The sequence below is a fragment of the Thermobia domestica genome, chromosome 7 (genome assembly GCF_964235325.1).
Source record: "Thermobia domestica chromosome 7, izTheDome1.hap1.1, whole genome shotgun sequence".
NCBI lineage: Eukaryota > Metazoa > Arthropoda > Insecta > Zygentoma > Lepismatidae > Thermobia > Thermobia domestica.
In genome coordinates, this window is record NC_137460.1 from 235,149,123 (window position 1) to 235,176,142 (window position 27,020).

General features: G+C 36.7%; 1 protein-coding gene across 1 annotated transcript; it reads right to left on the reverse strand.

Annotated features, from left to right (window-relative positions):
* On the reverse strand, nucleotides 1–26,812 carry LOC145690758 (uncharacterized). Its single transcript, XM_081765976.1, has 2 exons — nucleotides 26,275–26,812; nucleotides 1–3,412 (listed from the first exon to the last, which is right to left on the reverse strand). Exons 1-2 carry the CDS (start codon nucleotides 26,384–26,386, stop codon nucleotides 2,337–2,339), a joined length of 1,188 nt encoding a protein of 395 aa, XP_081622102.1. The 5' UTR covers nucleotides 26,387–26,812; the 3' UTR covers nucleotides 1–2,336.
* Nucleotides 26,813–27,020: the final 208 nt, after the last annotated feature.

The window sequence follows — 27,020 nt, forward strand, 5'->3', positions numbered from 1 at the left end:
TTTATATTACATATGGACAGCAATAAGTTGGTTTCGCCTTGGTGTTATTATGCAACAAGGGGGTCACATAAGCTTAAATCAGAATTCAAACCGTTTCTCGCCTTACATCCGAGAGAAATTGTCCTCCATTTGAATAGAATGAAAGTTCCCCCACTTCACTCCAACATCAATACTATATTCTCTTATTCGGAAATCAGGATGTCCCGTTTCATTATAAAGTTGGGTGGTAGTAAATTTCTTAAATCGAGAAACTCTTCCCTTAGCCACAGGGAAAATCCTATTATTACTTTAAATGCAAAGCAATTGCATGTAAAATTTTACGGTCAACGTATTATAATCAGTAGGCTAAAACTGAGGTATTAAATTACAAATTTAGTATGTAGATACCATTCAATAAATTAAAACTGGAAGTCCAATTGAAGCTAACGTAGGTATTCTATAAATTTTGCCAATTTCTATGAATATCTTTAAGCAATCTTGGCTTCTTTATAAAACAACAGGCATTCAAGCAAGCAGAAATACACAAGTTGATTTCGTTTTTTATGTTTAACATCCTTATGTAATACCGAGGTTATTAAGGAGAAGACTCGCTTAAAGTGACATTCGAACCGCTATTTGGTTTACACTTGAAAGAAGGGTTGTGGTTCGACCAAGAATTGAACATGGGATGCCTTGATTAAAAGGTGAAAAGGAGATAAAACTATACAAGACAAATTCTGATTAAAGCATATATATAATCTAATAAATAACAGCTTTACAATTTCGGCAAAATATCTCTGCCTTCGTCAGACACATTATCTGATGTTGAGTTGAGTTGATTTTAGTATATCGTCCCGTTCAGCAGTGAGGCTATATGAGACGGACCTACTGATTATGGAATCCGAATCACGTGAGCTCCAGCCGGGAATCGAACTCGAGTCTCCCATGCCAAACGTGCGTACGCTAACCGCTTAGCTAATGAACTCACATTAGCTGATGTGTCTGATGTATGATAATGTATGAGATAATATGTCTGATGAAGGCAAAGATATTTTATCGAAACTGTAACGCTACTATTTATTAGATTATATATATGCTTTAGTCAGAATTTGTCTTTTATTGTATATTGGAAGTTCCAAACTTAGAATGGGTGGTATTCAGAGATAAAACTAATGCAGATGGTTTGATATATGGAAACGTCAACATGAAATTCACACGATTTAAAGCATTGTTTTGTTTAAACTTTTTTTTTTTTTTTTTTTTTTTTTTAACAGCTGGTTTTAACCTTGGTTTAGACAGCCAACCTTGCCAGATAAGCTTCTAAATCATCAATAATTTAGAACATTATTTTGTTGAAAATAGCCTAGGCTGCACATCAAAATACTAAAACATAAAGAAATAGAAGTAGCCTAAGTTGGTTTTAAGTGAACAGCCTAGAACTTGGTGTAAATTTGTTTCATAAGCCTGTTTTGTAACCTGAAACTATCTAATATATTAGCCCAGAAGCCTATTATAATCAACTCACAAAAATGCTAGAATAACATTAGTAGCTATTTCCACTTTCCTTCTTATTTTCTTGTAACTCACCCAAATATTTGTATATTTTTATGTAATAAACACAAAATAGTGAAGACTTCTTTGTCTCACAATTGGACTCCTTCATACCTCAATATCACCTACAGAAAACTGGGAACAACATGTGTCTCATAATTACCCATCCGGTATCTTATAATTACCCTTTTGGAGGGAAATTGAGAGATAGAACAAATCTGACATTTACTTATCAACTTATGAGATGACAGGAAATTTCTTGGCAGCAAATTGTTACTCTATTGGCACCATAAACTGCTGTCCAGATTAACTGCTTTCAAAACTAATGTAAGTTGAGTAACGTAGAAAACTTGTGTAATCTGTTTCATAATTACCCTCACTGACTCTATAATAATAACAATATGGAAATAGCGTATAGTATGTAACAAGCACTGTAGGTAAAGTTACATATCTTAAACTTTGATCGTTTGTTTAGTTTCTTTTTTATTCTTTTTCTTTTTTCTTTTTTTTTTTTTTTTTTCAGCATCCAAATTATATAAGATACGAATCACAGTTTGTGGGATCCGAATCACGTGAGCTCCCACCGCAAACATCATACAAATCTTTGGTGCCGAAAGCATGTAAGACAACCTTTCAGTCACAAGAAGCTCTAAACCTCGCAAACTGTTAAAACTCATTTGCATTTCCGTATCAAAGCTGTGTGTTCTATTTGCACTACACTTTCACAAACAAAAAATAGACAAATCATGTCTTCCTATGTAAAACCAGCACAACACACTTGAACATTCTGGAAATAAAAATCCTCACTAGTCACTGTTGCTTGAAACATCACAATGTTTTCGTTTACGTGATTTTCCGTTTCTTTTCACACACGATTTTAAGATGGTTAAGAGCATATCTCGCTGCTTATTTTGTATTTCAAGCATCCTCAGTAACTTGTCTTCAAATCCACTCATTTTCGTACTTTCTTCTTGTAAAAAAGACATTACACTTGTGAACACCGGGTGAGGTTTACGTGGAACTCCAACGTCATTGCAAGATGATTTATTCGTATTCGTTAGCACAGTTCCATTAAACGACTCCTTTGCCGAACTTACTGGTTCCACTTCTGGGATTAAATTTACTGTAGCTGACGCCCCATCTTGAGAAACATGTGAAGCAGTAGCTGTATTGTTTATTGAAACGTTGCTAGGGGAGTCTGTCACCTGTTGTGCAGGTGCCATAGTAACGAACGATTGATTTGTGGTAGCGGAACTTGAAACTAATTTATGTAATGGCGTCACTGTGACAAAAGGTCCATTTGTCGGAACTGGTAACGCGAGTGTGTTAAGTGATTGAGTAAGTCCAGTTGCTGGCAATGGATTCATTGAAAGTAACAATAATGGGGGACTAACTTGATTAGGAGTTGACACTACTGTTGGTAAGTTCACAGGTACTGGAGTAGATGGGTTTTGACTAGATGTTGACGCCGAATTCGAAATGTCTAATGGATCTTGTGTCACAGCCTTCTGTTCGATTTCACGCCTATCACCGATTATTTTTTCAAGTGTAGTCATGTATCGTGGCGGCTTTCTCTTTCTCTCATTAGAACTTCCTTGTTTAAAATAATTATAAGCACGCTCGAGGTTTCGCCATTTTTGGTGACACTTTCTCCCAGCTTCTTTCCTATCAATGGTCGGCAGCTGCGCTCCCATAGCAGTCATTTCGTCTGCAATCAAACACCATACTTCATTCTTTGGAATTGTTCGACTTTGTAAAAGCTTTTTAAATTTGTCTTTTTGCAATATTTCCAAAAGCAAGTCTGTAGGATCTTTCTCATTGCCAAGATCCCACTGCCAAAATTTTTCTGTCAGCACAACTTCCGCCTCTACGATACCATCTTCTGAAAAACAAAACAAAAGAGAAACGAATTCAAATTAACATTAAACAGGACAAACTCTATATTTCAATAGGCTAAGAATATATCGTAATTCTTATGAAGCGTATGGAACAATTGTAACGAATTACTCATCTACTAATGTTTCTTCAATTTTCTTAAGCGTTACACTGGGACACTCTTCTTCAGGGGGACACAACAGCTTAAATCCTGTTTCACAATATGATCTTTGCATAATATTTGTATCAACTACAGTGGTATTTGAGGAACATTCCGAAAATTTTATTAGCACTGATGATCACTTGCCGTTTTCAGTGTATTGTAAGTTTTTTTTTTTTTTTTTCCTCTTATAGACTTACCCAACAATATACAAATATATATCCTAAGATTAATGCATTAACATTCTCAGTTCTTTTTCAACAAATTGATTTCTTCTTGATTAGATTGCTATTCCTAATCTCTCACGAAGCTACTTGTTTATATCAAAATGTGCACAAGGCAGCGACTTCACACCATTATCCTAATGTTTGTTTCCACATCATATCACATTTTTCCATATAATTTAATGTATTCACAATGTACTATGTATATTAAAAATATATATGCCGTAAGTGTTTAAACTTACGTTGCAAGCTAATGTTTGTTTTTGTTGATAACTGGTAATGATACCGTCCCAGTCTCTATCCAGATTTCTTTTATCGGCATTCAGTTTTGGATGTTTTTATCCTAATATAATATGCTTCAAATAGCTACATTTCTTTCAGTATTTGAGATAATATGGTAAAAGAACATTCACATCATGTACCGAGAGTTTGGTCACTTAAAAATACTTTGATAAACCTGAGATGGTTTCTTCATCCTCTTGGGACTGCGCTAATGTGTTATTTACGCCTAGTGCTAATATTCCTTTTAGTGATTTATTATATATATATATAGCTTCATATGTATACGATATCTCGTAAATGTCACTTAATGTATTTGCCTACGCAAAGTAATCCTTATATTGCGTTAATATCCTTTCGATGTTCTTAACGCGTTTTAGGTTTCGATTGGAAAGTCGGAAGGGACCCACAAGAAGGTCTTATCTTTCTGATTTCTCAGTTTTTTCTCCCTTTCTTTTATTATATTCATTATTCAAGCTTCTGTAAATATTAAGGGCATGTTGTTTCTACATTTGCAGAGTAATTAAGATTATAACTATTAACGAGACCTAAGTTAGTAATACACTATGTTTTTCTCTGAGATCTTCTTGGAGTCTCAAACCTATCAGCTCTAATATACACATTTATCCATATGTGAGATTTTACCTGCTAGGGATGTCCATATTAGGGATAGCCACAAAGTTCCGGTTCCGGCGGAACCGGTTCCTAGATCCGGTTTTCAGAACCGGTTCTGGAACCGGTTCCGGACCTGGATCCGAAAACCCGGTTCCAGAACCGGATCTTAGGAACCGGTTCCAGACCTGGATCTGAAAACCCGGTTCCGGAACCGGATCTTAGGAACCGGTTCCAGATCTGGATCTGAAAACCCGGTTCTAGAACTGGATCTTAGGAACCGGTTCCAGACCTGGATCCGAAAGCCCCCAAAGACCCGTAAAGGAGGCACAAAGTTTACAAAAAAAAAAATGAAAAGAAGACCATGCACTTGTGCCTTCCCCGCCCAGACCCGCTTGTGTCCCCAGAAAAAAAATTTGGTCCACCCGTTATTGTTTAGCCAAATGAGTTGGCCAGTTTGCCTGTTTAGTCAATGAGTTCGCGAATTACCCAGTTTATTTAGCCAAATGAGACAAGCGGCCGCCGCTTGGGCGCCTGCCTATCGGTTTCACTATTTCATTTAGCACACTGTTCACAGCCTGCCAGCAGCTCGGATTTAGCGTAGGGATGGTCACAAAGTTTCGGTTCCAGCGGAACCGGTTCTAGACCTGGATCCGAAGAACCGGTTCCAGACCTGGATCCGAAGAACCGGTTCCAGACCTGGATCCGAAGAACTGGTTCTAGATCTGGATCCGAAAAACCGGATCCGTTCAGACCCGAAAACCGGTTCCACCAGGAACCGGTTCTATCCATCCCTAGTTCATATGCTTTTTAACAAAGTAATCACTAGCTGACCTTTGATTAGAATTTATTGTTCATTCTGAATTCAGAATTCAATATATTAAATACTTTCGCTATACAGACGATTCGCTTATAGTGTGAAAGAGTGATGACTCACTTCACTTTCGTTTGAGCAAATTAGAACATATTGATTTAAAAATACAATTCATGTATTTATTAGGAATATTAACATATAAATAAATAAAAGTAACTTGTTACTATCTACAGAAGTTTTACTTATACTCACTTGCTTTTACACACACACACACACACACACACACACACACACAAAAAAAAAAAAGGAAGAAAGAAAACGAAAACCGAAAAGCCAAAAATAAAAGGGCCTTTCAGTGAGTTTCCTTCCCACTCTTTCCAAGTTTGTCATTCAGGCTCCGACCAATAGCAAAAAAAGCACAGCATAAAACACCTAGAAACATGAAACCACATTATACGAGTATAAACGAATATATGGGTTATTTTGCGGAGAAAAATACGAGGAGTAGTCAAAAAGTTCTCGGAATGATAATGATGTTTTGGCATTTGTGATGGAATCACAATGAAACTTGTACAGTACAGTTATTAGGTTGCCTAATTATGAAATTGACAAGTGTGGACAGGTCATAAGAGGCAATATATGAATAATGTAGTAGAACGAAGCAGTGTGTAGTGATCAGTTAGTGTAATTTCATAAATCATCATGTTCATATGCAAATCGGGAGGAAATCTCCTTAACAGACTTTAATAGCCTTAGACATAGTTTAGCACCAACACAAGTTTGGCTCTTCCCAAAGCTGAAAATGAGCCTCAACCGTGGGCTAAAAATGGGACCAAAACCAACGCGACGGCGGCTGAAGTTTCGAAGATACGAAAAGAGGATTTTTATCGGCGTTTTCAGTAATAGCAGGAGTGATGGAGCACATGTGTGTGTTCCAAAGGTGCTTACTTTGAAGATAATTCAGTAACCGTGTGCTTATAATTTGGTAATAATTACGAGCTACAACCAAATTTTGGGATTTTTTCAATGCTCCTCGTACATTAAGTGACACTTACGAGATTTCTTGTACATCTGAAGCTAAGTATACACGAATACTAAAAGAAATATTAGCATTAGGCGTAAAGAACACATAAAGGAGTCTCGAGAGGACACAGAAGCTACATCAGGTTCACGACAGGATTTTGAAGTGACAAAACACTCGGTGCATGATATGAATATTCTTCACCATGCTACTGCAAATATTGAAGAAAATTTATTTGAAGCATATTCCATTAGGATTAAAAAAAATACTGATAAAATAAATCCGGATAGAAATCTTTCAGTTTTACGTCCCACGATTATGTCGTATAAGCTAAAGGAGATGGTAAGAAATGAATGAACTGCTGGAATGAAGAAAATGGGAGAAAAAGGAGAACCCCGAGAAAATCACGCACATTTTTGTCTATCCACCACAAAGCCCACATGACGCGAGCTGAAATCGAACTACGGACCCCACGCACCAGAGGTGAATGCCCTACTACTGAGGGGGCCGCGGTGGCACAATAGTAGAGCGTTCACCTCTGGTGCTTGGGGTCCCGGGTTCGATCCCAGCCCCCGCCAAGTGAACTTTATGGTGGACAAACACTGTGTGCGTGGGTTTCCTCGGGGTTCTCCCGTTTCCTCCCACCTTCTTCATTCCACCATTTCATTCATTTCTCATTACCAGCGTCTCCTTTAGCCTTTCCAGCATACCCATGGGACGTAAAACTCAAAGATTTCATTTCATTTTCTTCTACTGAGCCACCGTGGCCCCGAAATTTGAATAAAGATTGGGACGGTATCATTACCAATTACATGAACAAAAACAAACGTTAGCTTTAAACTTTTATTACATACTAGCGGAATACTCATCCTTCGCGAGGGAAGAAGACATTCATTTTGGATATAAAGGGTTGAATTTGGATTTAAACGGCATCGGAAGTGTTACTGTTCGTCTCAGCAACTCTGAAAACTATGAATTCGACACTAATATCTGCAATTTTCGATCATTATATATATATATATATATATATATATATATATATATATATATATATATCCTCCGCGCCTCAAGTTGCGAGGCTGAATTTGGATTTAAACGATATCCGAAATGTCACTGTTCATCTCAGCAACCCCGAAAACTATGGATTCAACACTAATATCACTTTTAAATATCTGCCCCTCCCCTAACTTGCACCGTTAAAGTGACAATGATAAAAATAATCCCAAACCCGATCTATGTTGAAAATTTGATCGAGATCAGTGGAGTAGTTCAAGAGTTATGAAGTCACAAACGTAGTCAGTTTCATTTTTATAATACAGATTAAGTCGCCTCCAAGTGATTAGGACTACGAATTCAAAAAGAAGAATCCATTTGTTAAAAGAAAATGGAATATACATAAAACACGTGTTAAAAAAAAAAAAAAGGATTCTTCAAAAAGACTCCAAAATCTTTATCATGTTGTTTTTAAGGGACATCATCTACTTCCCAAAATGTTCAGGCATTTCAGGCAGGATTAGAATGATGAAGAGTTGGCATGATTGTAGTCTTCTGGGACTAACCCACAGGAAAATGGACAAAAGTGAATATTTTTAGCTTTTAAGGGGTTTAAACGGAAAATGAAGAAATACTCGTTATTTAAATGAGAATGGGTGTTTTCTTGGAATACAAAATCTTTTCTTTTAGATAGTTGAAATACGAAAAGAAACCTGAAATTTGGTAGAATTGTAAGCTTAAAAGGTGCGAGGCCGAGGGCGAGTAAACGCAGGGGTCAGGGAGCGAAGTCTCCTGCTGGAACAAATTTAGGAAATGTTAAAGCAAATGCATGAGGGTTATTCCATGTCAAGTGGACCAATTTTGAAAAAAGTTCCCACTCCATCATCTAGGATTTGTTTCAAATTTTGCACAAATATTACCTGACACCAACAATGAAGAATGGTCAAATTTGAGTTGATCTGTTTTGGTTGCGGTAGTAGGGCGTTTTCAAAATGATGACTGTCTCAGCAACAACAAGTAGCAAACGTCTTCTCCCATTTTGAAGTGCTTGTCATTTTGAACTGGAAGCTCTGATAGACTTCAAAATTTGTTTCCTAGAAGAACTTTTAGAGTAGATTAAGGTCAGTTGGTCACAAATTCCCTTGGGGGTTCAGAATTTGTACAATAAATTAACAAAATTGGCTAAAAAGAGTTTGCACGTTTCATGTGTGCCATATTTAGACTCCCCATAAAGTTGTATGAAGTAAAAAGTCTGTAGATTTATATTTGAAAGAGAGAAACCATAACATAAGTATTTTAGAATAGATAAAACATTTAGCCTTTAGCGCATACGATTTAAGGGATATCTGGCCTTACAAACGGGAAAAAAAATAAGTATGCGAAAAATTGACCTTTTTATTACCCCAAAATGGCCATGTTGCCAACCTTGCACCAACTTGTAACCATAACCAATGGAAAGAGCATGTCTTGATATAAATTAGGAATGAATTTTGTTGTTGGTGCCTTGTTTGGATTTTGGATGGTTGTAAGTTATATTCTAGGTCAGTTCACAAAATCACCACAGACTTAATTTCTATAGTATATCTATGCAAGTAGTAATTTTATTGAACAATTGCTCTTTGTTATCAAGTTACATTAAGATTTTTTTTTTTTTTTTGTTGTTGTTGTTGTTGTTGATAATATGACAACTTCAAGCGATATTGGTCTTCCAGATTGTGCTATAGGCAAAAATGAAGGCCCTGCATGCCACAGCAAAAGGTTTTCTCGAAGTTGAGAGTTTAAAATGTGTGTAAACTTTACAGAAGAACAGAGACAAGTATTACTTATGCGAACAGGGTATGAAGTACTACCAGGTGGTGCATCTATATGTATTCACAATGAACAATGCTACTGGTTCAATACGAAGACCTGCAACTCCACTGTTGCAACCTGTTCGATTACCATAAATCAACACTGCGAAAAAAAAAAAAAAAAACACTACGAGTCATTGATACAAAAACAGCTGTTATGTTGAAAGAAAGAAGTGGGAATGATATTAAACCAGGAGAGAAGCTGTGTGCAGGTTGAAGGAAAAGGAAACTTTATATAGAGAAATCAGCTGTAGGGTCAGCCAGTGATATAGACACGTCTGTATTCAATCCACCTGAATCCCAACTTAACACAAGTCTTGTAGGATTTGATATTTCTCCCCTAAAACCTGAAAGAGTAAGTAGAAGAGATTTGCACAGATGTGTCAAGAGAAAAACAAGCGAAGCACAAAACGCCATTTGTCAAGATACTGCATCCGTTTTGTCGTTAACGTAAGAGTATGGTCTAGCACAAGTCACCAGAAGTGTATTGATTGTGAACGTAACCGAATCTGCTTGAAGAATTGAAAACCTAGACCGCAACATCTGATAAACAAAGAAACTTCAAATTCTAACTCTGACATCATGTGGTTGGTTTATAGAAAAAACAGCAAATGAATTTAGTTTCTAAACGAATGATTAAAACAGCTAGAAATTTGAAAGCACAGGAAGGTATTCTTGCAATTCCAGCAAAAAAGATACGGAAACCATTATCTTGTGAACTATCAATGAGAGTATAGCAATGTTATGACAAAGATGAATGCAACAGGATGTGTTATATATATATATATATATATATATATATATATATATATATATATATATATAAGACTGTGTGCCGGTAAGAATTGATGGACAAACGGTTTACAAACAAAAACGGATGTTGGTGTAATTTGAAAGAAATGTACACTGCCTACAAATTGAAATATAGACCTGACTTAGGTTTTTCCAGGTTCTGTGAACTTTGACCAAAATGGTGTGTCACAGTTGGTGTTAGAGTTTCACACAGTATTTGTGTCTGTACTTATCAACAGAAATAACAAGTTCTGCAAGACTTGTGTTAAGTTTCCTACTTTGAGATTCAGGTGGATTGAATTCAAATGCGTCTGTATCACTGGCTGACCCTACAGCTGATTTCTCTATATAAAGTTTCCTTTTCCTTCAACCTGCACACAGCTTCTCTCCTGGTTTAATATCATTTCACTTCTTCTTTCAACATAACATTTGTTTTTGTATCAATGACTCGTAGTGTTTTTTTTCGCAGTGTTGATTTATGGTAATCGAAAAGGTTGCAACAGAGGAGTTGCAGGTCTTCGTATTTAACCAGTAGCAGTTGTTCATGGTGAATACATATAGATGCACCACCTGATAGTACTTCATACCCTGTTCGCATAAGTAATACTTGTCTCTGTTCTTCTGTAAAGTTTGCACACATTTTAAACCCTCAACTTCTAGAAAGGCTGTGGCATGCAGAGCCTTCATTTTTGCCTATAGAACAATCTGGAAGACTAATATCGCTTGATGTGGTCATATTATCAACAAAAGAAAATTTCTTAATGTAACTTGATAACAAAGAGCAATTGTTCAACAAAATTACTACTTGCATAGATATACTATAGAAATTAAGTCTGTGGTGATTTGTGAACTGACCTAGAATATAACTTACAACCATCCAAAAACCAAACAAGGCACCAACACCAAAATTGATTTCTAATTATATCAAGACATGCTCTTTTTATTAGTTATGGTTACAAGTTGGTGCAAGGTTGGCAACATGGCCATTTTGGGGTAACAAAAAGGTTCATTTCTCGCATATTTAAATTTTTCCCATTTCTAAGGCCAGATATCCCTTAAACCGTATGCGCTAAAGGCTAAATGTTTTATCTATTCTAAAGTACTTATGTTCAGGGTTGACTGGTTTAAACCAGCTGTTTTTTTTCAAAAAAAAAGTTTAAAGAAGAAAAAAACGAAAAATGCTTTAAATCGTATGAACTTCATGGTGACGTTTCCGCATATCAAACCATCCGCATTACGTTTATCTACTTTTCACCTTGTAATCAAGGGGTCCCGTGTTCAATTCTCGGTCGAACCACAACTCATCTTTCAAGTGTAAACCAAGTAGCGATTCGAGGTGTCCCTCTAAGCGAAAGTCTTCTTTGTGATAACCTTGGTATTTCATAAGGATGTTAAGATTAAACATACAAAATGAAACTAAATTATATATTTCTGCTTGAATGAATGCCTGTTGTCTTATAAAGAAGCCAAGGTTGCTTAAATATATTGATAGAAATTGCCAAATTTATCAACTGCCTACAACATTAGCTTCCAACATCAGCTTGGATTTGACTTGGTTTTAATTTTATTGAATGATATCTACATACCAAGTTTGTAATTTAATAGCTCAGTTTTAGCGTAGTGATTATGATACGTTGACCTTAAAATTTTACATACAAATACATTTAAAGTAATAACAGGATTTTCCCAATGGCTAAGGCGGGATTTTCCCGATTTATATACAATTCTGTATAATGTTTTTACTTGTGTAACTGTATCTTTTTGTCCTTCTGAAATGACTCTTGACAATTATATTAACAAGTAGGCCTATGTAAAGATCAGTACAACGTATTTTTATCAGGAGTCCTTCGTGAGTGAGTTGGCAATCGCATTTGTGACCAATTAGTCCCGGTTTCGTATCAAAATGGACAATTTCTCTTGGATGTAAGTCGAAAAACGGTTTGGATTCCGCTTTAAGCTTATGTGACCCCTTCCAGCATTACCTTGTTGTTGCATAATAACACCAAGCCGAAACAAACTAATTTCTGTCCATATCTAATATAAATACATGAAGTATATTATTTAAACCAAAAGCCTGGTTTAAACAAACAGACAAACAAACAAACAAAAAAAAAGATTTAAACCAAAAAAAAAGTTTTTTTCTTTTGCTTTTTTCAATAAAAATCAGGGTTTTTGCCAACACTGTTATGGTTTCTCTCTTTCAAATATAACTCTACAGACTTGACTTCATACAACTTTATGAGGAGTCTAAATATGGCACACATGAAACGTGCAAACACATTTTAGCCAATTGTTAATTTATTGTGCATATTATGAACCCCCAAGGGAATTTGTGACCAACTGACCTTAATCTACTCTAAAAGTTCTCCTAGGAAACAAATTTTGAAGGTTGTCAGAGCTTCCAGTTCAAAATGGCAAGCACTTCAAAATGGGAGAAGACGTTTGCTACTCATTGTTGCTGAGACAGTCATCATTTTGAAAACGCCCTAATACCACAACCAAAACAGATCTTCAACTTAAATTTGACCATTCTTCATTGTTGGCAACAGTTGTGCGAAATCTGAAAAAAATCGGGGATGATGAAGTGGGGACCATTGATCCATTTGACATGGAATGACCCATGAAATTCACTTGATACAGACTGACACTTAGGAAACATGTGGCCGTAGGGCGAAGAAACGCAAGGGGCTGGGGGCAGAGCCCCTAGCTAGGCAAAGGCTAGTCTTTGCTTATAATCTGGATATGGTAAACTAATAGGAATAATCATTCTACTCTCAGAGTTCTGTAATTTCTGAATATTACTTGTATTTCCGAACTTTCAACTCTCCCCTGAGGTCTTGGTAACGGAAGATGAAAGCAAAGAAAAAGGAAAATAAGAACATTAGCGAAACGGAATGGACTTATCAAGGGTTATTAAGTTCAACGATTACGCGACAACGAGTGGTGATCTAAGTTGCAATAGGCGGAGTCGATTTGTGCACTTTTTTTGTTCTTTTGTGAAAGGTTGCGAACTCCTGTTGGTATTTTTGTTGTTATGCCAATGCAGTTAGAATTTTGTAATTATTGTTTCTTGTTCATCATTTAATCATTCCTGGTCTAAAATTATTACTTTTCCCTTAAATGAATAAATAAATTTTCAAGTACGAGTCTTTATACTAATAGGAATCACCTACAATATACTTCGAATTGCAAACGACCATTGGCACTGATAAAATTTTCGTACTAGTCCGAAAATACCACTATAGGTACAAAAATTGAGAAGAGCATATTGCATATATATATACAGGGTGACTAGTAATTCGATGTATTTCTTGAAGAGGATACTTTCGAACATTTTCATCTATATGATCCGGGGATCGCAAATCAATATTTTGAGTAATTTGAACATGTGTATGATTTCTTTGAAATTTGTCGGCTAACGAAAGGTGCGCGAGAAAGTTTCACACTGATCCATTTTTCGATATCGTAGTGTGTTGAAATTTTATAAGTGTAATCCTGCATATCTGTGCAGATAGAGTTGCCAGACGTCTCAGTTTTCAATGAAAGAATTAACTGTCCCGAAAAAGGCTTTCGGGACGCCTGTCTGTCCCGGTTTTCGTTCTTCAGACTAAAAAAAAAAAAAAAATCAACCCGCAAGAAGTAGTATGTCTCTATGTAGCTAAATAATTTTAATAAACAAACAACACGGAGTTTGAAAATCATATTTATTCTTTCGTCCTATAGAGTTGTTTCATGCTTTCAGCGGGAAGAAAAAGATTTTTAAAAAATATTCAAGACGAGCATATCTTATGGCAATAATTTCCCGAATATCACTTTCAATAGAAATAAACCGTCTTTTTTTTTCGGTGACGGGCTTTAACTACTAGTTATTTTGTACTTCAAATGTTTTTATTTTATTTTTATTTTTTAATTTTAATTTTTATTTATTTATTTTGCTAAATGCTAAATTTATAGCATTATCGTTGTTTCTGACTCAGGTGATGATGCAACAAAGAAAATAAAATATTTCTTCAATCATAAATGGTAGGGTGTGTTGTAATTGGCGCAATATTTAGGAAACGTTACACACAACAATTCGGAATAAGGGATGCTTATGTTACCTTTTCATATTCTTTATGCATCTCTTGTGAGGCTTCATTTATGTTAACTAAGTATAGAATAAACTGGAAAATTGTAAGTAATAACCTGGAAAAGACGGACAGTTAACTGATTCTGATCAAATGAGTAGGAATCCTCACCTTATATATAGCCTGAGATTGGTGTCCCGGGTTTTCGTTTACAAAATCTAGTAACCCTAAGTGTAGATCATGTGTTAATGTACAACTCGAAACTCTGCACCGTTGCTGTGTTATAGGTTCGAACGTCATGTAAGGGGTAGTGGTCTAAAATCCATTACTGATTGCAGAAGTACTTGCCTCTAGGAAATGACTGCATGTTTGGAAAGAGATGGAATGAAGATGGTGTGTGGTCCAGAGAAAACGCAAACTAAGACGGATTTCATACCCAGGATAGTGTATCTGTCTGGCCAACATTCAAGGAGTGAACGGGTGCGTTCTTTTCCAGGAGGTGGACACCTTTTTTCAGCATGCCACGCTCTGGGATTTCACAGAATCCCGCAACACATGCAGCAGTGAGGCATTGTATATCCTGGCAATTGTGGTACCCTCTGCCTGGAAAGCAAGTAGTAATACCTTATGCTAATCCCAAATAAACGTGATCATCACTTTGGTCACTCAAAGTTGAACACGGACTTCCTTGGTGGTGGTATGTCGACATGCTGTCATTGGTTTAACTAAGTATTTCCTGGTTTTCTTCACTCCTACATGGCAAAACTAGGATGGTACCTTCTAGAAGGCCAGGGCCAGTTCCTTCCCAAATCCTAGACCCCACCTGAAAGACCGATGTGATCCCGATGTCATTCAATGTGCCCTATGGCATTTCCTATTTCAGTTTTTGTTCGGTTCATTTATGTTCAACTGCTTTCATATTAGTGGTACTAGACGTTATATTTGATATAGCCACCATGTGTTGGCGCCTATTTTGAATATGGTGACCCATATGAAAAATCTTTTACCACAAGGCTGTTTAGTTTTTCAAGATCTATCGAACGGGGTACCACACGCCCCACGTTTCCATTTAAAATTTTAAAGTTGGGCCTTGGGCCCCTATAAAGGGCGGCCCTGGGGGGCACCACGATAACACCATTCGATGTGCCCCATAACATTTCCTATTTGAGTTTTTCTTTGGTTAATTTATGTTCAACCGTTTTTGAGATATTTCCATGGAAAGATTAAAATGGGCCACATATATATACATGATTATGTGCTCTTCAGGAAGGGTATCCGAGTGTGTAGCACTTAAAATATTAGAAGAAAAACTGAAGAAAATTTATTAGATGAATGATTTGTTATAAGTACACTAGACTTCCGAGAATCCTGTTTGCAACTATCCGGCCACCGTACTATCCAGCCTATTTTTTTTTTTTTTTTTTTTTTTTTTTTTTAATCGTAATTAAATGACGAAGGCAAGGCACTGCATTGGCAACATTGCCAAGGTATTGGAAGTGGGCGTCTACTAGGATCCTCCTATGTGTCATGTGCAAAATACAAGTTGTGACGGAAAAAGATTAGCGTACTGCTCCTTGTTCACTGTTTCGTCTGTTTGTAACGGACCTCAATACAGTACGCTTGCCGCTATGCAGATCCATGAACGCTAAAATACGTACTGTATTATAACAGTGAGTTTTAATATAAAAACTTGGTCTTCTTGTATTGGTGGGGCAAAGAAATGAGTTCATAGAACTCCTGTCTATCCGGCTCTTTTGTTATCCGGCCTGCCCTTCCGCTACATTACGCAGGATACTCGCGAGTCTACTGTACTCTGCATATTCTTTTCTTTTAGTATTAAGCAAAGTTCTATAAAATTAATGAAAGTAAGAAACAACGGATTTAAGCTTATTTTTACACACCAGGTTCTCTGTAGGTGCAAATTGAATAACACACAAAGAGTGAATGACAGGACCGAGACTCGAACCCAGGATCTCCGGCATACCATGCCGGTGCGTTGACTAGTGCGCCACCCAGTCCGCTTCCTAAAACAACCAAACACTCTCTTACTCCTGCAGTCGATGCTCTCCACTCAGACCACATGGCTTGTACCACAGCCTAAACATTGTTCGGCGTAAGCTCTAAACTGCGATAAACAAAGCCACGTGAAACCAAATCTCGCTGATTTGCTGTTGTCCTACCGACGCTTGTACTCCTCCGCAAAATAGTTCAAGTGATTGGATTATTACTTTTACTATGAAGCTTCATATAAAACTGCTATATTATTATAAATGACAAAAATATAATACGTATTATCTAATAATACTGCATTCGAGTGTGGTTAATGAAACAATAGAAATAAACACTAAGCATGAGCAGTAATTATGGCGCCAACTCAACTGTGGACGGGTGTTCTCCTTTTAAAGTTTGAAAGATGGCTGGCATGAACCCCGGTTCCGCGAGTGTTGTGGTGAAACACCAACAAGGCAAACCTTTACTCACTAAGCAACAATTGTTTACAAGCGAAATTCAAATACTTTTTCTTTAATCTTTCGAATTTTTTTCCTTCTTTTCTGCTGCTGTAAGTATCTGGACAACACGAGACAGTATTGTCAAAATGCACGTGTATAATTTGCTCCTCCAGGTGGGGAGTGGGAGTGATACATCACTAGCCAATCGTATTTGTGACAAGCGGAAGGATACAAATATTTTGTTTATCGGAGTTTAGAGCTTACGCTGAACAATTTATAGGTGCTGTGCTTGAACAATCCAGTGTCCATATATTGAGAACACCTTTTGACGGTTCCGATTTCATATATACTAATGAAACTATAGGAAACAACCGATTTAAACTTATTTTTACACATATGATCCTCTGTAGGTGCGGTGTAGGTCCGAGTAGTTCTGGTCAAGTCATTCACTTTTGCATTCTTTGTGTGAAGTTCAGTAAAATTATTTTTTAAAGCTTAACTGATAATTTCCCAGCTAGATAGTTACCCCTTCGTGCCTTCTGTGCGCATGGTTTTCCGATGCGAGTACTTATTTCGAACACAAACTCAAGTAATGCTTTGAATCGCACTTTAAACTGTAGTCTCCCTCTCATATAGCCTCGGTGCTCAAAAAAGAACCACCAACAATTTCAGTCTACGTAATTAAAAAATAAAATTTTATTTTTTCTCTCTAAATTTTAACAAAGCTCAAAAATAAGAGTTGAGTGATCTTACAAAATAATTTTCACCTTTTGCCCTGATTTTTCCCTAGTTTCTGAGTGCCAGACCAATCATTTTCTCTGCATTTAATAAGATAAAAGTCCATCAATGAAGAATGCCTATAAGAGCTAAATAAAGAAAGTTATTATCCGGGGCATCAAACCCGAGACTAAGCACGAAAACATGAGCGTTAACTATCGACCACGTAGATGGACGCAATAAAGTTAGAGAAAGCGATGTTTCAAAGTTACATTAGCTATTTAATTCTCACAGAAGATGGATTAGAGTATAGTGTCACTTTCAGCACAGAAGCTATGTGAGATGGACGAAGGGGTATCGTAAAGTTTTAATTATCACCAGGAAATTATTAAGATATGATGATAAAATTTTGTGTTATGTTTGGTTCTTATGTGCATGATGTTAAGGAAATTAGCTCCTAATGATTATTATTTTTTTTTTACAGTGTGTGTCAAAAGTAACCAAAATTGAAAGATGGATAAGATTGAAGCTCCCAGTGTGATAAAGTTCCTGCATTTGAAGAGTAATAATGCCAGACAAGTTCGTGACAAGATAAAGGCTGTGTATGGCGATGATTGTCCATCGTATGACAACAGTGTAAAGTGAAAAAGGAAATTCCAAACTGATGATATGTCCCTCATAGACGAGACAAGACCTGGAAGATCATCCCTGATGGACGATGCGGCCACTTAACTGTGAAGAAAGTGCACTGTAAAGAAAGTGGAGTGTTTAATCCTCCAAGACAGACGTGTAACCATTCAAACGATTATGAATGAGACTGGTCTCAGTTCTAGTAGTGTGTGGAAAATTATCCATGACGAACTTCACATGTCTAAGATATCTGCGCACTGGGTTCCTCGTTTGCTGACATCTCTTTCAGCTCATTCATCTCAAGTTACTGTCGACAAAGCAAGGGCATGTGGCTTCCAAGTATTACAGCATCTGCCTTATTCTCCCTATCTCGCACCCAGTGCCTTTTTCTTGTTTCCCCAAATGAAGAATCAGTTGTGTGGTCGCCATTTTGACAACAAAGATTAAGTCATTTATGAGATTGAAGAGTGGTTTAAAGCACAATGTGCATACTTCTATAATGACGCTACTCGTAAAATCAAGGAACGCTGGGAGAAATGTATAAATCTCGGTGGTGACTACTTAGAGAGGGGTTAACAACTGCAAATCCCAACTATCGCTGTGTCCTGATTTCTTAAACTATGATAATTAAAACTTTACAATACTCCTTCGTACATCTTAGTTTAAGGTGAACACGAACCACTATAATTTCTTAAAATTTTTCAAAGCTCTCCCACCGGGAATCGAACCCGTGACTCCTTGCAGAAACGGCACTCGCATTATCCTGTAGATCATTGGGGAGAACATGCGTGAAGTTATAATTGCAAGTAGTAGGAAACGTACCAATAAACTATTCACATGAAATTAAAAATTGTTTATGGAAGTCTATTTATTTGACTGTGCTTATATGGGTGTAAATAGTAAAATAAAAATTAAGGAAAAAATCTCAGAAGAAAAAATTGTCTACTCGAATACTGTTATGCAATACTATAGTAATAAATTTTCAACTGTGTACGTCCAGTTGGGCAAATGAGAGTAACGAAGCAGAGTGATGTACCCTCATATATATATATATATATATATGCAAAATACAGGAAAGATTGATCATTATTACCTTCTTTGCAATAAATTTCTTTTGAAATATGGAATGTATGAAGGAACATCTTAGGGTATCTAGGGAGAACAAGGAAGGTATTTGAGGACTTTCTAAATATCAGCCAATATCAAAGCATACGATTCAGAATATCGCTACACTAGACCGGGCCACCAGGGCACTTTCGATGAACTGGTATCGTAATATTATTCGCAACTTTATTAACAAAAACTAAAAAACCTCTAAACACTTTCTTTTATATCTGACAATGCATTTTGTAATTCTGTACAATAGAGAGAATTGTACATAGCAATACATGCATGATTTTGTACATAGCAATTTATACATATTGTATTGATTTTGTCATGAACTCTTGGACATCTAAATAATTGTAGTGGGTGGGTCTGAGCTTACATTAAAAGTGTTTGCTCTGGTGGTGTTGAAATCTGGTATTTGGGACCAGACTAGACAATTAGAGCTTGCAGCAGAATGGGTTAAGAACATAAAAAGGAATTCATTGCATGGAAGGCAATAATAATCTTTCATATATTTTTTTTTCAAAACGTGGAAACAAAATGTTTAAAATATCACTAAACAGGATACAAATCTGTGGCAACATTGACGTCTATGACTATATCGTACTTAAATATACATTATTTTTTTAATAGTCTGGTGTGGCAAAGAAGATATTTGGTTTAACGTATTTTTAGTGACGCATAGAATGTGTTTTTGGTGATTGCATGAAAACTGGGTAATATTAACCTGAAATAGAACCATTAATTTATACTGGTTTAATTAGTGCTATTTCAGATCACATATAATAGATAGAAAATATATTTAACACTTCCATTGAGTGTTGTACTGACTGAAATATACCTGAATACAATGATTCTTGAACTTACGAGTAGCTTTTGCAACTGAAGAGCTACATTCTATAATGCCAGTAGCGAATATCTTCACAATTTATTAAACATCCTGAAGAAAGACATTTGAGTAACATGCCAGAAATATTGATAGGAAGTTAAAAAAGATGTTGATCATCGTTACATACCTACAAGAACATATAAAGGTTAGTATTGTGTTACATCTAATGGACACTTTTATTCAAATATCTTATACATGTGGAATATCTTCGAAGAATGAAATGAAATCTTCAACTTTTACGTCCCATGGTTATGCCGGTTAGGCTAAAGGGGACGGTGATGATGAGAAATTATGGAATGAAGAAAGTGGGAGGAAACGAGAGAACTCCGAGAAAATCCACGCACACGGTGTTTGCCCACCACAAAGTTCACTTGGCACGAACTGGGATCGAACCAAGGATGCCACGCCCCAGAATTGAACGCTCTACCACTGAGCCACCAAAGCCCAGGAATATCTTCGAAATTAATCCTTAAAATTATATTTTAAAGTATCATTTAAACACAATACAAAGCATTTAAATAATAAGAATAATAATCCTGAAAGGAAGTCAATGAGTCCAAATGTAACCTGATATTTTAAATTACCGATCTTAAAAGCGCAGACGGCTGATTTAAATAGTACGAAAGACAGTTGTATTTCGTTTACAAGTGTGAGATTAGTAGTCTGAAACTATTATAATTGCTATACGGTGGTAATTTGAAACCATTACGAACGATATAGGAACTCGTATCACTGCGAAACTCACATAAAAGTACTTGTAAAGGGAACATAAAAGCACTAACCTACCCTAACAGATATTCAACTCTACTCTATTCTAATATAAACCTTCGCTATCTTACTGTACATCAGATTGCAAGTATATTACCAATCTCTACGCAATTATTTCTGCATATGCCCTCAAAACAAGAGTGAAGAAAACCAACAAAAGTAGTTGACGAATTATTATAAACCTGCACGGTGAAAATTCTTAATTTTCAATAACTATTTTCGTTGGCAACTCTAAATTTCACTTGTCTCAAGTAGAAGTATGAGAAGATAAGAGGTATGTCCATCAGAATTAACTGTTGAAAAATTACTTTCAAGATTTGTATATAAATACTAGGGATGACCAATTCCGGAATTTTTACTTTCTGGAATCCAGAAAGTAAAATCGGAAAAATTCCGAAATTCGGAAAAATTCCAGTTAGGAATCTTTCCATTTTTAACCTTTCGTTTTTCTAATCCTAAGAATGTATGATGCAAGTTAAGCTGAAGTATACACTACTCACTCTTTTCGTGGTTAATGAGATGTAGCCCAAAAGTATGACGTACTCCTAATATTTAATGTTTGTTTTACTGTGATATTGTCCAGAGATAAGACATATATCACACAGAGATAAACAAAATGACATAATGAAGATGAATTATCATGCGTAGTTTTCGAGAAAATCGTGAGAAACGAGTTATTATGAAGTTAAAATATGCGTCGCTTCGCCAATGTGATGCAACTGATAAGTTTTATGCTGAAATAGTATTATTATTTTATGTACTGTAGAAGAAAAATATGAACCGATTAGTAGCAGATTTTATCTATTGTTTTTTGATATCTTCTAACAGTAATACACATACTACCTGTAAATACGCAATGACTATTAAAGACAACGGCATATTAATGTGAGGAATACTTGGCAGACTAGCAATAAATAAAAGATAAACAATAGTTGCAACAAAGTAACTAACTTGGGCACGTCAGGCAGCACATTCACATTGCGCATTATGTTTGCGAGAATGAGACTCTATCATCTTCGTTTGGCTAACTTTAATAAGGTAAGCCTGATGTATAAAGTTGTTAAAGTCATATTATTACGCCGAGAGCTTTACGATGGAGGCATTAACGTTAATATTGATGGCACTAATGGACATTTACATTGTTCTAACGGTTAACCTCATTTTTGAGATGATTCTTAGACGTGGGCCTGTTGGCATGCAGTGAGAAGACCCATACTCGTTATTTAAAAAGCACACGTTATCTCTGGAATACTAACGATTTGCGTCATTATCGAACACTAACGTAGCACTAGCGACGTGTAAAGTCGAAATTGGGGTCTGACGTAAGTGGCTTGTCAACTTCACGGACATTATATCTTCGTTATTCAACACAGGCTTTATGGTACCCGTGGCAAACATGAAATTCGGCGTCTTCTAATTTATATGTACATCTATCTATCTATTGCCCTTTTAGGCGCCCCTCCAACCACACGCCCGGGGCACGTTCCTCCCTCCTTAGTAGCGGCCTGTATTCATATATATATATATATACCGCTATATTTGAAAAAAGTCCTGACTGAGTGACTGTCTGACTGACTGATCAACGTTCAGGCCAAACAGCTTAAACTAGAAACTTGAAATTTGAACAAGACATACAGGGCCTTATGCAGAGTCGTTTTGACGTCTGATTAACGCCATACTACGAGGTTGACTAACAAATCAAAATTGTATTCAGGGTCTCTGATTAGGATCTGGTATTTGACGAAGTTAATCACATGTGACTAACTAATCTAGAGCAGAGGCTAATCTTTTACCTACGGTTTAGCGTGCGACACATTATTTCGTATTTCATATATTTTCATTTTTACAGACTACTCATGCGCTGATCTACTTTTCCGTAGTTGCCACGTTTATTATTCTCACCCGATGCATTAGGGTTATATAAGTCAACCATACCCAAATCATCATTTTCGTTGTATTCAAAGTTGACTCTAAATACCAAAAAGTACACCTTCCCTAGTAAAGTATGTTGAAGTAGGCGAATGTCGTCAGAATGGTTATTGAAGGTTTCTTTTCCTTCACTGTCTTTCGTCCGGTTAAAAAGTAGTTTGTAGTGCTTTGGAGCAGCTGCAGGTGGGAAAACGATAATGTTTCAGACATAGTGGCGACTTTTTTTGTGTATGAAAATAACACCTTAATCATAAAGCAGTAGCAATTCTCTACCTAAGTAATAAGACATCTCCAACTATAAGAAACTACTACAAGTTACAATATATATTCATTATGGTGGTGTATTCTTTTTTACTATTTAAACAGCTAATAGCTAGGGATGGCCAATTCCGGAATTTTTACTTTCCTGAATCCGAAGAATAAAATCGGAAAAATCCCAGATTTCGGAAAAAATCTCGAATACTGAAATTTTTCCGAATTCCGGAATTTTACCGAAATCTGCAAAGTGAAATTTCCGATTCCGGAAAATTTTGGCCATCCCTAATAAATACAGCATCCGGATATACGTCTTAAAACTACAGTACAAAAACCCAAACCAACCACTGCTAGGCGACCAATAAAAAGCACGAACACTAGTACCTAAATCAGGGAAGGACCATGGTGTATCTTCGCTGTAGCGCGTCGGTGATGTTCACGATGCACGTAAATAAAGGAGTGAGGCTGTGATAAAAGCCTCAAATCTCTTGTATTTGTTTCACACTAGTAAGACTAAACGTCTAAACAAAACGCAGCTTTTACACACAATACAGAAATACTCTGCCCGAGGAAAATAGTATCTAGTAGGTCATCTTTCATAAACGCTCAGTTATTTTAACCGTCGTAAGGCATTTGTAATGATTTTACACTAGTAAAACTACACTTACAAACATCATATTAAGCCTGCCACCTGAAGAATTTTTCGTGCAGGTGTAGTTGTGGCGCACCGCATTTTGGAAGATCTACAGGTATAACTCAATACTTTGTATGAAAAGAGATATTTGTAAAGAACAAATTTCTGAAGGCGACAGAATTAATTACAAAGTAATACAGCTGTATTTTCGGTTTACAAGTGTTGAGTTACTAGCGTAAAATCATTACAAGTGTTTTATAACGGAGTAAATAAGTGAGTAAGCAGAAATATGCGGCCGGTGGTAAAGTGCATCGTTACTAGTAAACCATGACAAGTGCTAGCGAAACGCGTATCATTGTCAAAATTTACCTCCTTCCACTATCCTCTCTTGCGCGCATTCCCACCATTGTTGACGCGCCTGCTCTTCGGACGCACCCCTACGTGCGCCCACCTGCTTCGTTCAATTCTGACTCTGTTAAAAAGCATTTGTGCTTTCTAGTGACCACCTGGCATAGGTTGGTTTGTTTTTCACCGTAGTTTTTATGCTATACATCTGGAAGCCGTATTTATACGAAAATCGTAAAATAATTTTAATTTTCCAACAATTACTTGTGATGGTCTCCTTGAATTTTATCTATGCCAAGTATGATATTTTCATGTCACTCAGTGGAAACCTTTTAGTGGACAATAAGAAGGAAACCGGTGAAAGAATTATAATTTTTCAAGAATTCTTTTTAGTGGTGCGCCGAAAGTAAACCTATACTGATTTTTGCCCCGGCAAGTTAAGTTTAGACATACTGCTCGGAATAATTGCTGAAAAATAATTATTATTTCACTAGTTACCTTCTCACTGTCTCCCAAAAATATGCGCTGGGCGACACGCCATTACCCCAGTAAGCATAGGCGAAATAAAAGGGGACCACTAGAAGTAATTGTTGAAAATTTACAATTCATTTACGATTTGGGCCGAACTTGACAGAGCCCGCTCCAGTTATAATTCAATGCTGTAGATTGAATTCGCCTATTTTGGCCCTATTTTAGAACCAAAAAACAACGCATTTTAAAAACAAAAGGATGGTCCCAATACCATACTACTTAAGAAATAAACAAAATACCATAACACAAATTCCATACTTAAATAGAAGCAAGCACAAAAATTGTGAACCCCCTGGGTAACTACGAAGATCAATTGCAGCGTGTATTCTTAAGTATATCTCTAGAAATAAAGTTTACAAAGCCCGCTCCAACTGTAACCGAATATTGGAGTGGAGTGTATTACCGAAGTTCATTCCCGTGTCTAAAGTTTACGAAGCCCGCTCCAGCTATAACCCGATGCTACAGATAATATCCTTCACATTATTTTTCGAACCAAATTCACATCATCATATTTTAAACATACTGTTTAACAAAGCAGGGCAAATTCCACACTTAAGGGTGTGTAAGCCCCCCCAATAGCCCCAAATAAAATATACAACACTGCTTACCGCAATTTCAAAATTCCAAAGTAAATAAATCAGCACAATCTTCTGCGCACTTAACTTTAACTTTTCGATGTGCAAACACATGTCCAAACCATTTTGCCCAATTAACTCACCGATTACAAAGGAAAATATGATGTCCTCTATTTTTGGATAGGTTCAAACCTGACCCACCGGCTAAGCTAAAGCAGACTGTGATCATGAGAAATCAATACAATGGTGGAATGAAGAAAGTGGGAGAGGAAACGGGGCAACCCTGAGAAAACAGACGCACACGGTGTCTGTTCACCAGAAAGGTCACTTGGCGCTAACTGGGATCGAACCAAGGACGCCATGCATCAGAGGTGAACGCTCTACCAATGAGCCAGCATGGCTCCTTGATGTGAATGAAGAACTGTATCGTCTATTGTAAAATCTACTCATGATTTGCTTATAAGTAGTGCGTCCAAACGTATGCCGTAAGCAGTACACTACAAAAGACACAAATCAATCTTAGTAGCCATTAAAAAGTACAAATATTATTCAACCGAGACAGGCAGGAAAAAGCTGGTGGACCCGCACAGTAGCGTCACTGAAGGTGAGTATACGCGAAAGCATGAGTTTTCGCAATAGTATGAGTTTCAAGAACATTTGTAAACAAATTACAGCTGCATTAGCTGCTTAGTATTTAATTCTGCCGCCTGCAGACATTTGTTTCTTATAAATGTATCTTTCGATCTAGAGTACTGGTGCAGTTTTACTATATGTATCCGCAGTAGTATAGTAGGAACGGGTTAGAAGCCCCGCAGCGGTTTGTTGGGTTCTGTTCTCGACATAAAATGGGCAAAATAAAGACTTTCCCAATTTTTTCCGTATATTTCACAATTTGTGGATCCGTATAGTAAACCTGTACCGAGTACTAACCTTTATCTCTAAATTTGGTAATAGTTAAGAACAGCTACTTCTCATCTCCCGTGCACGAGGATACATCTTACTGTTGCACTACCTAAACACCCTAAGTACAAGGGCAAGAACTCAGTCTATTACCTACTTTTTAACATCCTAGATAGTCAATGAATAATTCCTGAAAATATGGCGTTTCTCGTCCTTCCCTAAATGGGAAGTACGGCTCCTTAACTATAACCCTAAATTTTGCAAAATATGGTGCTAAGCCTGACCAGCACCCATCATTCAGTTATATTGCAGGGACCATATACTTACTGCTTTTAGGATTAGAATCCGTATCACCATTACCGCTATCTTCATCACAACTGTCTGGTGAAAACATTACTACCTCGATAGAAGGACATTCATCATCAGTAACTTCCTTCATCTTTTAATAAGAATTATTTTTGATTTTCTGCTTGGTTTTCTATTAGATTACATTTCTTGCCTCATTTCTCTTGCGCTCTCTTTGTCGGCTTGTTTTTAATTTACGATGCTCCGGGCAGGTGTCCAATGAGCAATCCAATCGGTACGTGGAAATCGATCGGCGAACGAAGTGAAAAGGCACAATAGAACGAATCACTTTAGGTGAAACACTATGACGGAGACACCATATACTACATGCTGCTATGAATAAAGAGAGCACTCCGCTGTGGTACACTTTGGCCACATTATAAATTGTAGTTGTTCACTATGTAATATTTTAACAGATGACAAAGAACAAGATGTTTTTAGTTAACGGGTAAGAAGGCTACAGTAACGGGACTGGGGAATAAACAGAATGAATGAGTGTGCTGAGTATCGGACGGTAAACAGGCGTCAAAGAACACTGAAAAGTCAGGTCGTCGATAGTACCTTCTTCTTCTCCACAATTAGTGGTGCTATTCAGCCGGTTCGCTAGAACCGTTGTTAAAATATTTCGAGTTCGCAGAACCGTTTGTTATGCCCAGACATAACACATACTCGCATGACCTACCCTCGCATGTTCTCAGGTTTATATACAATGTTTTAAACAAATGATT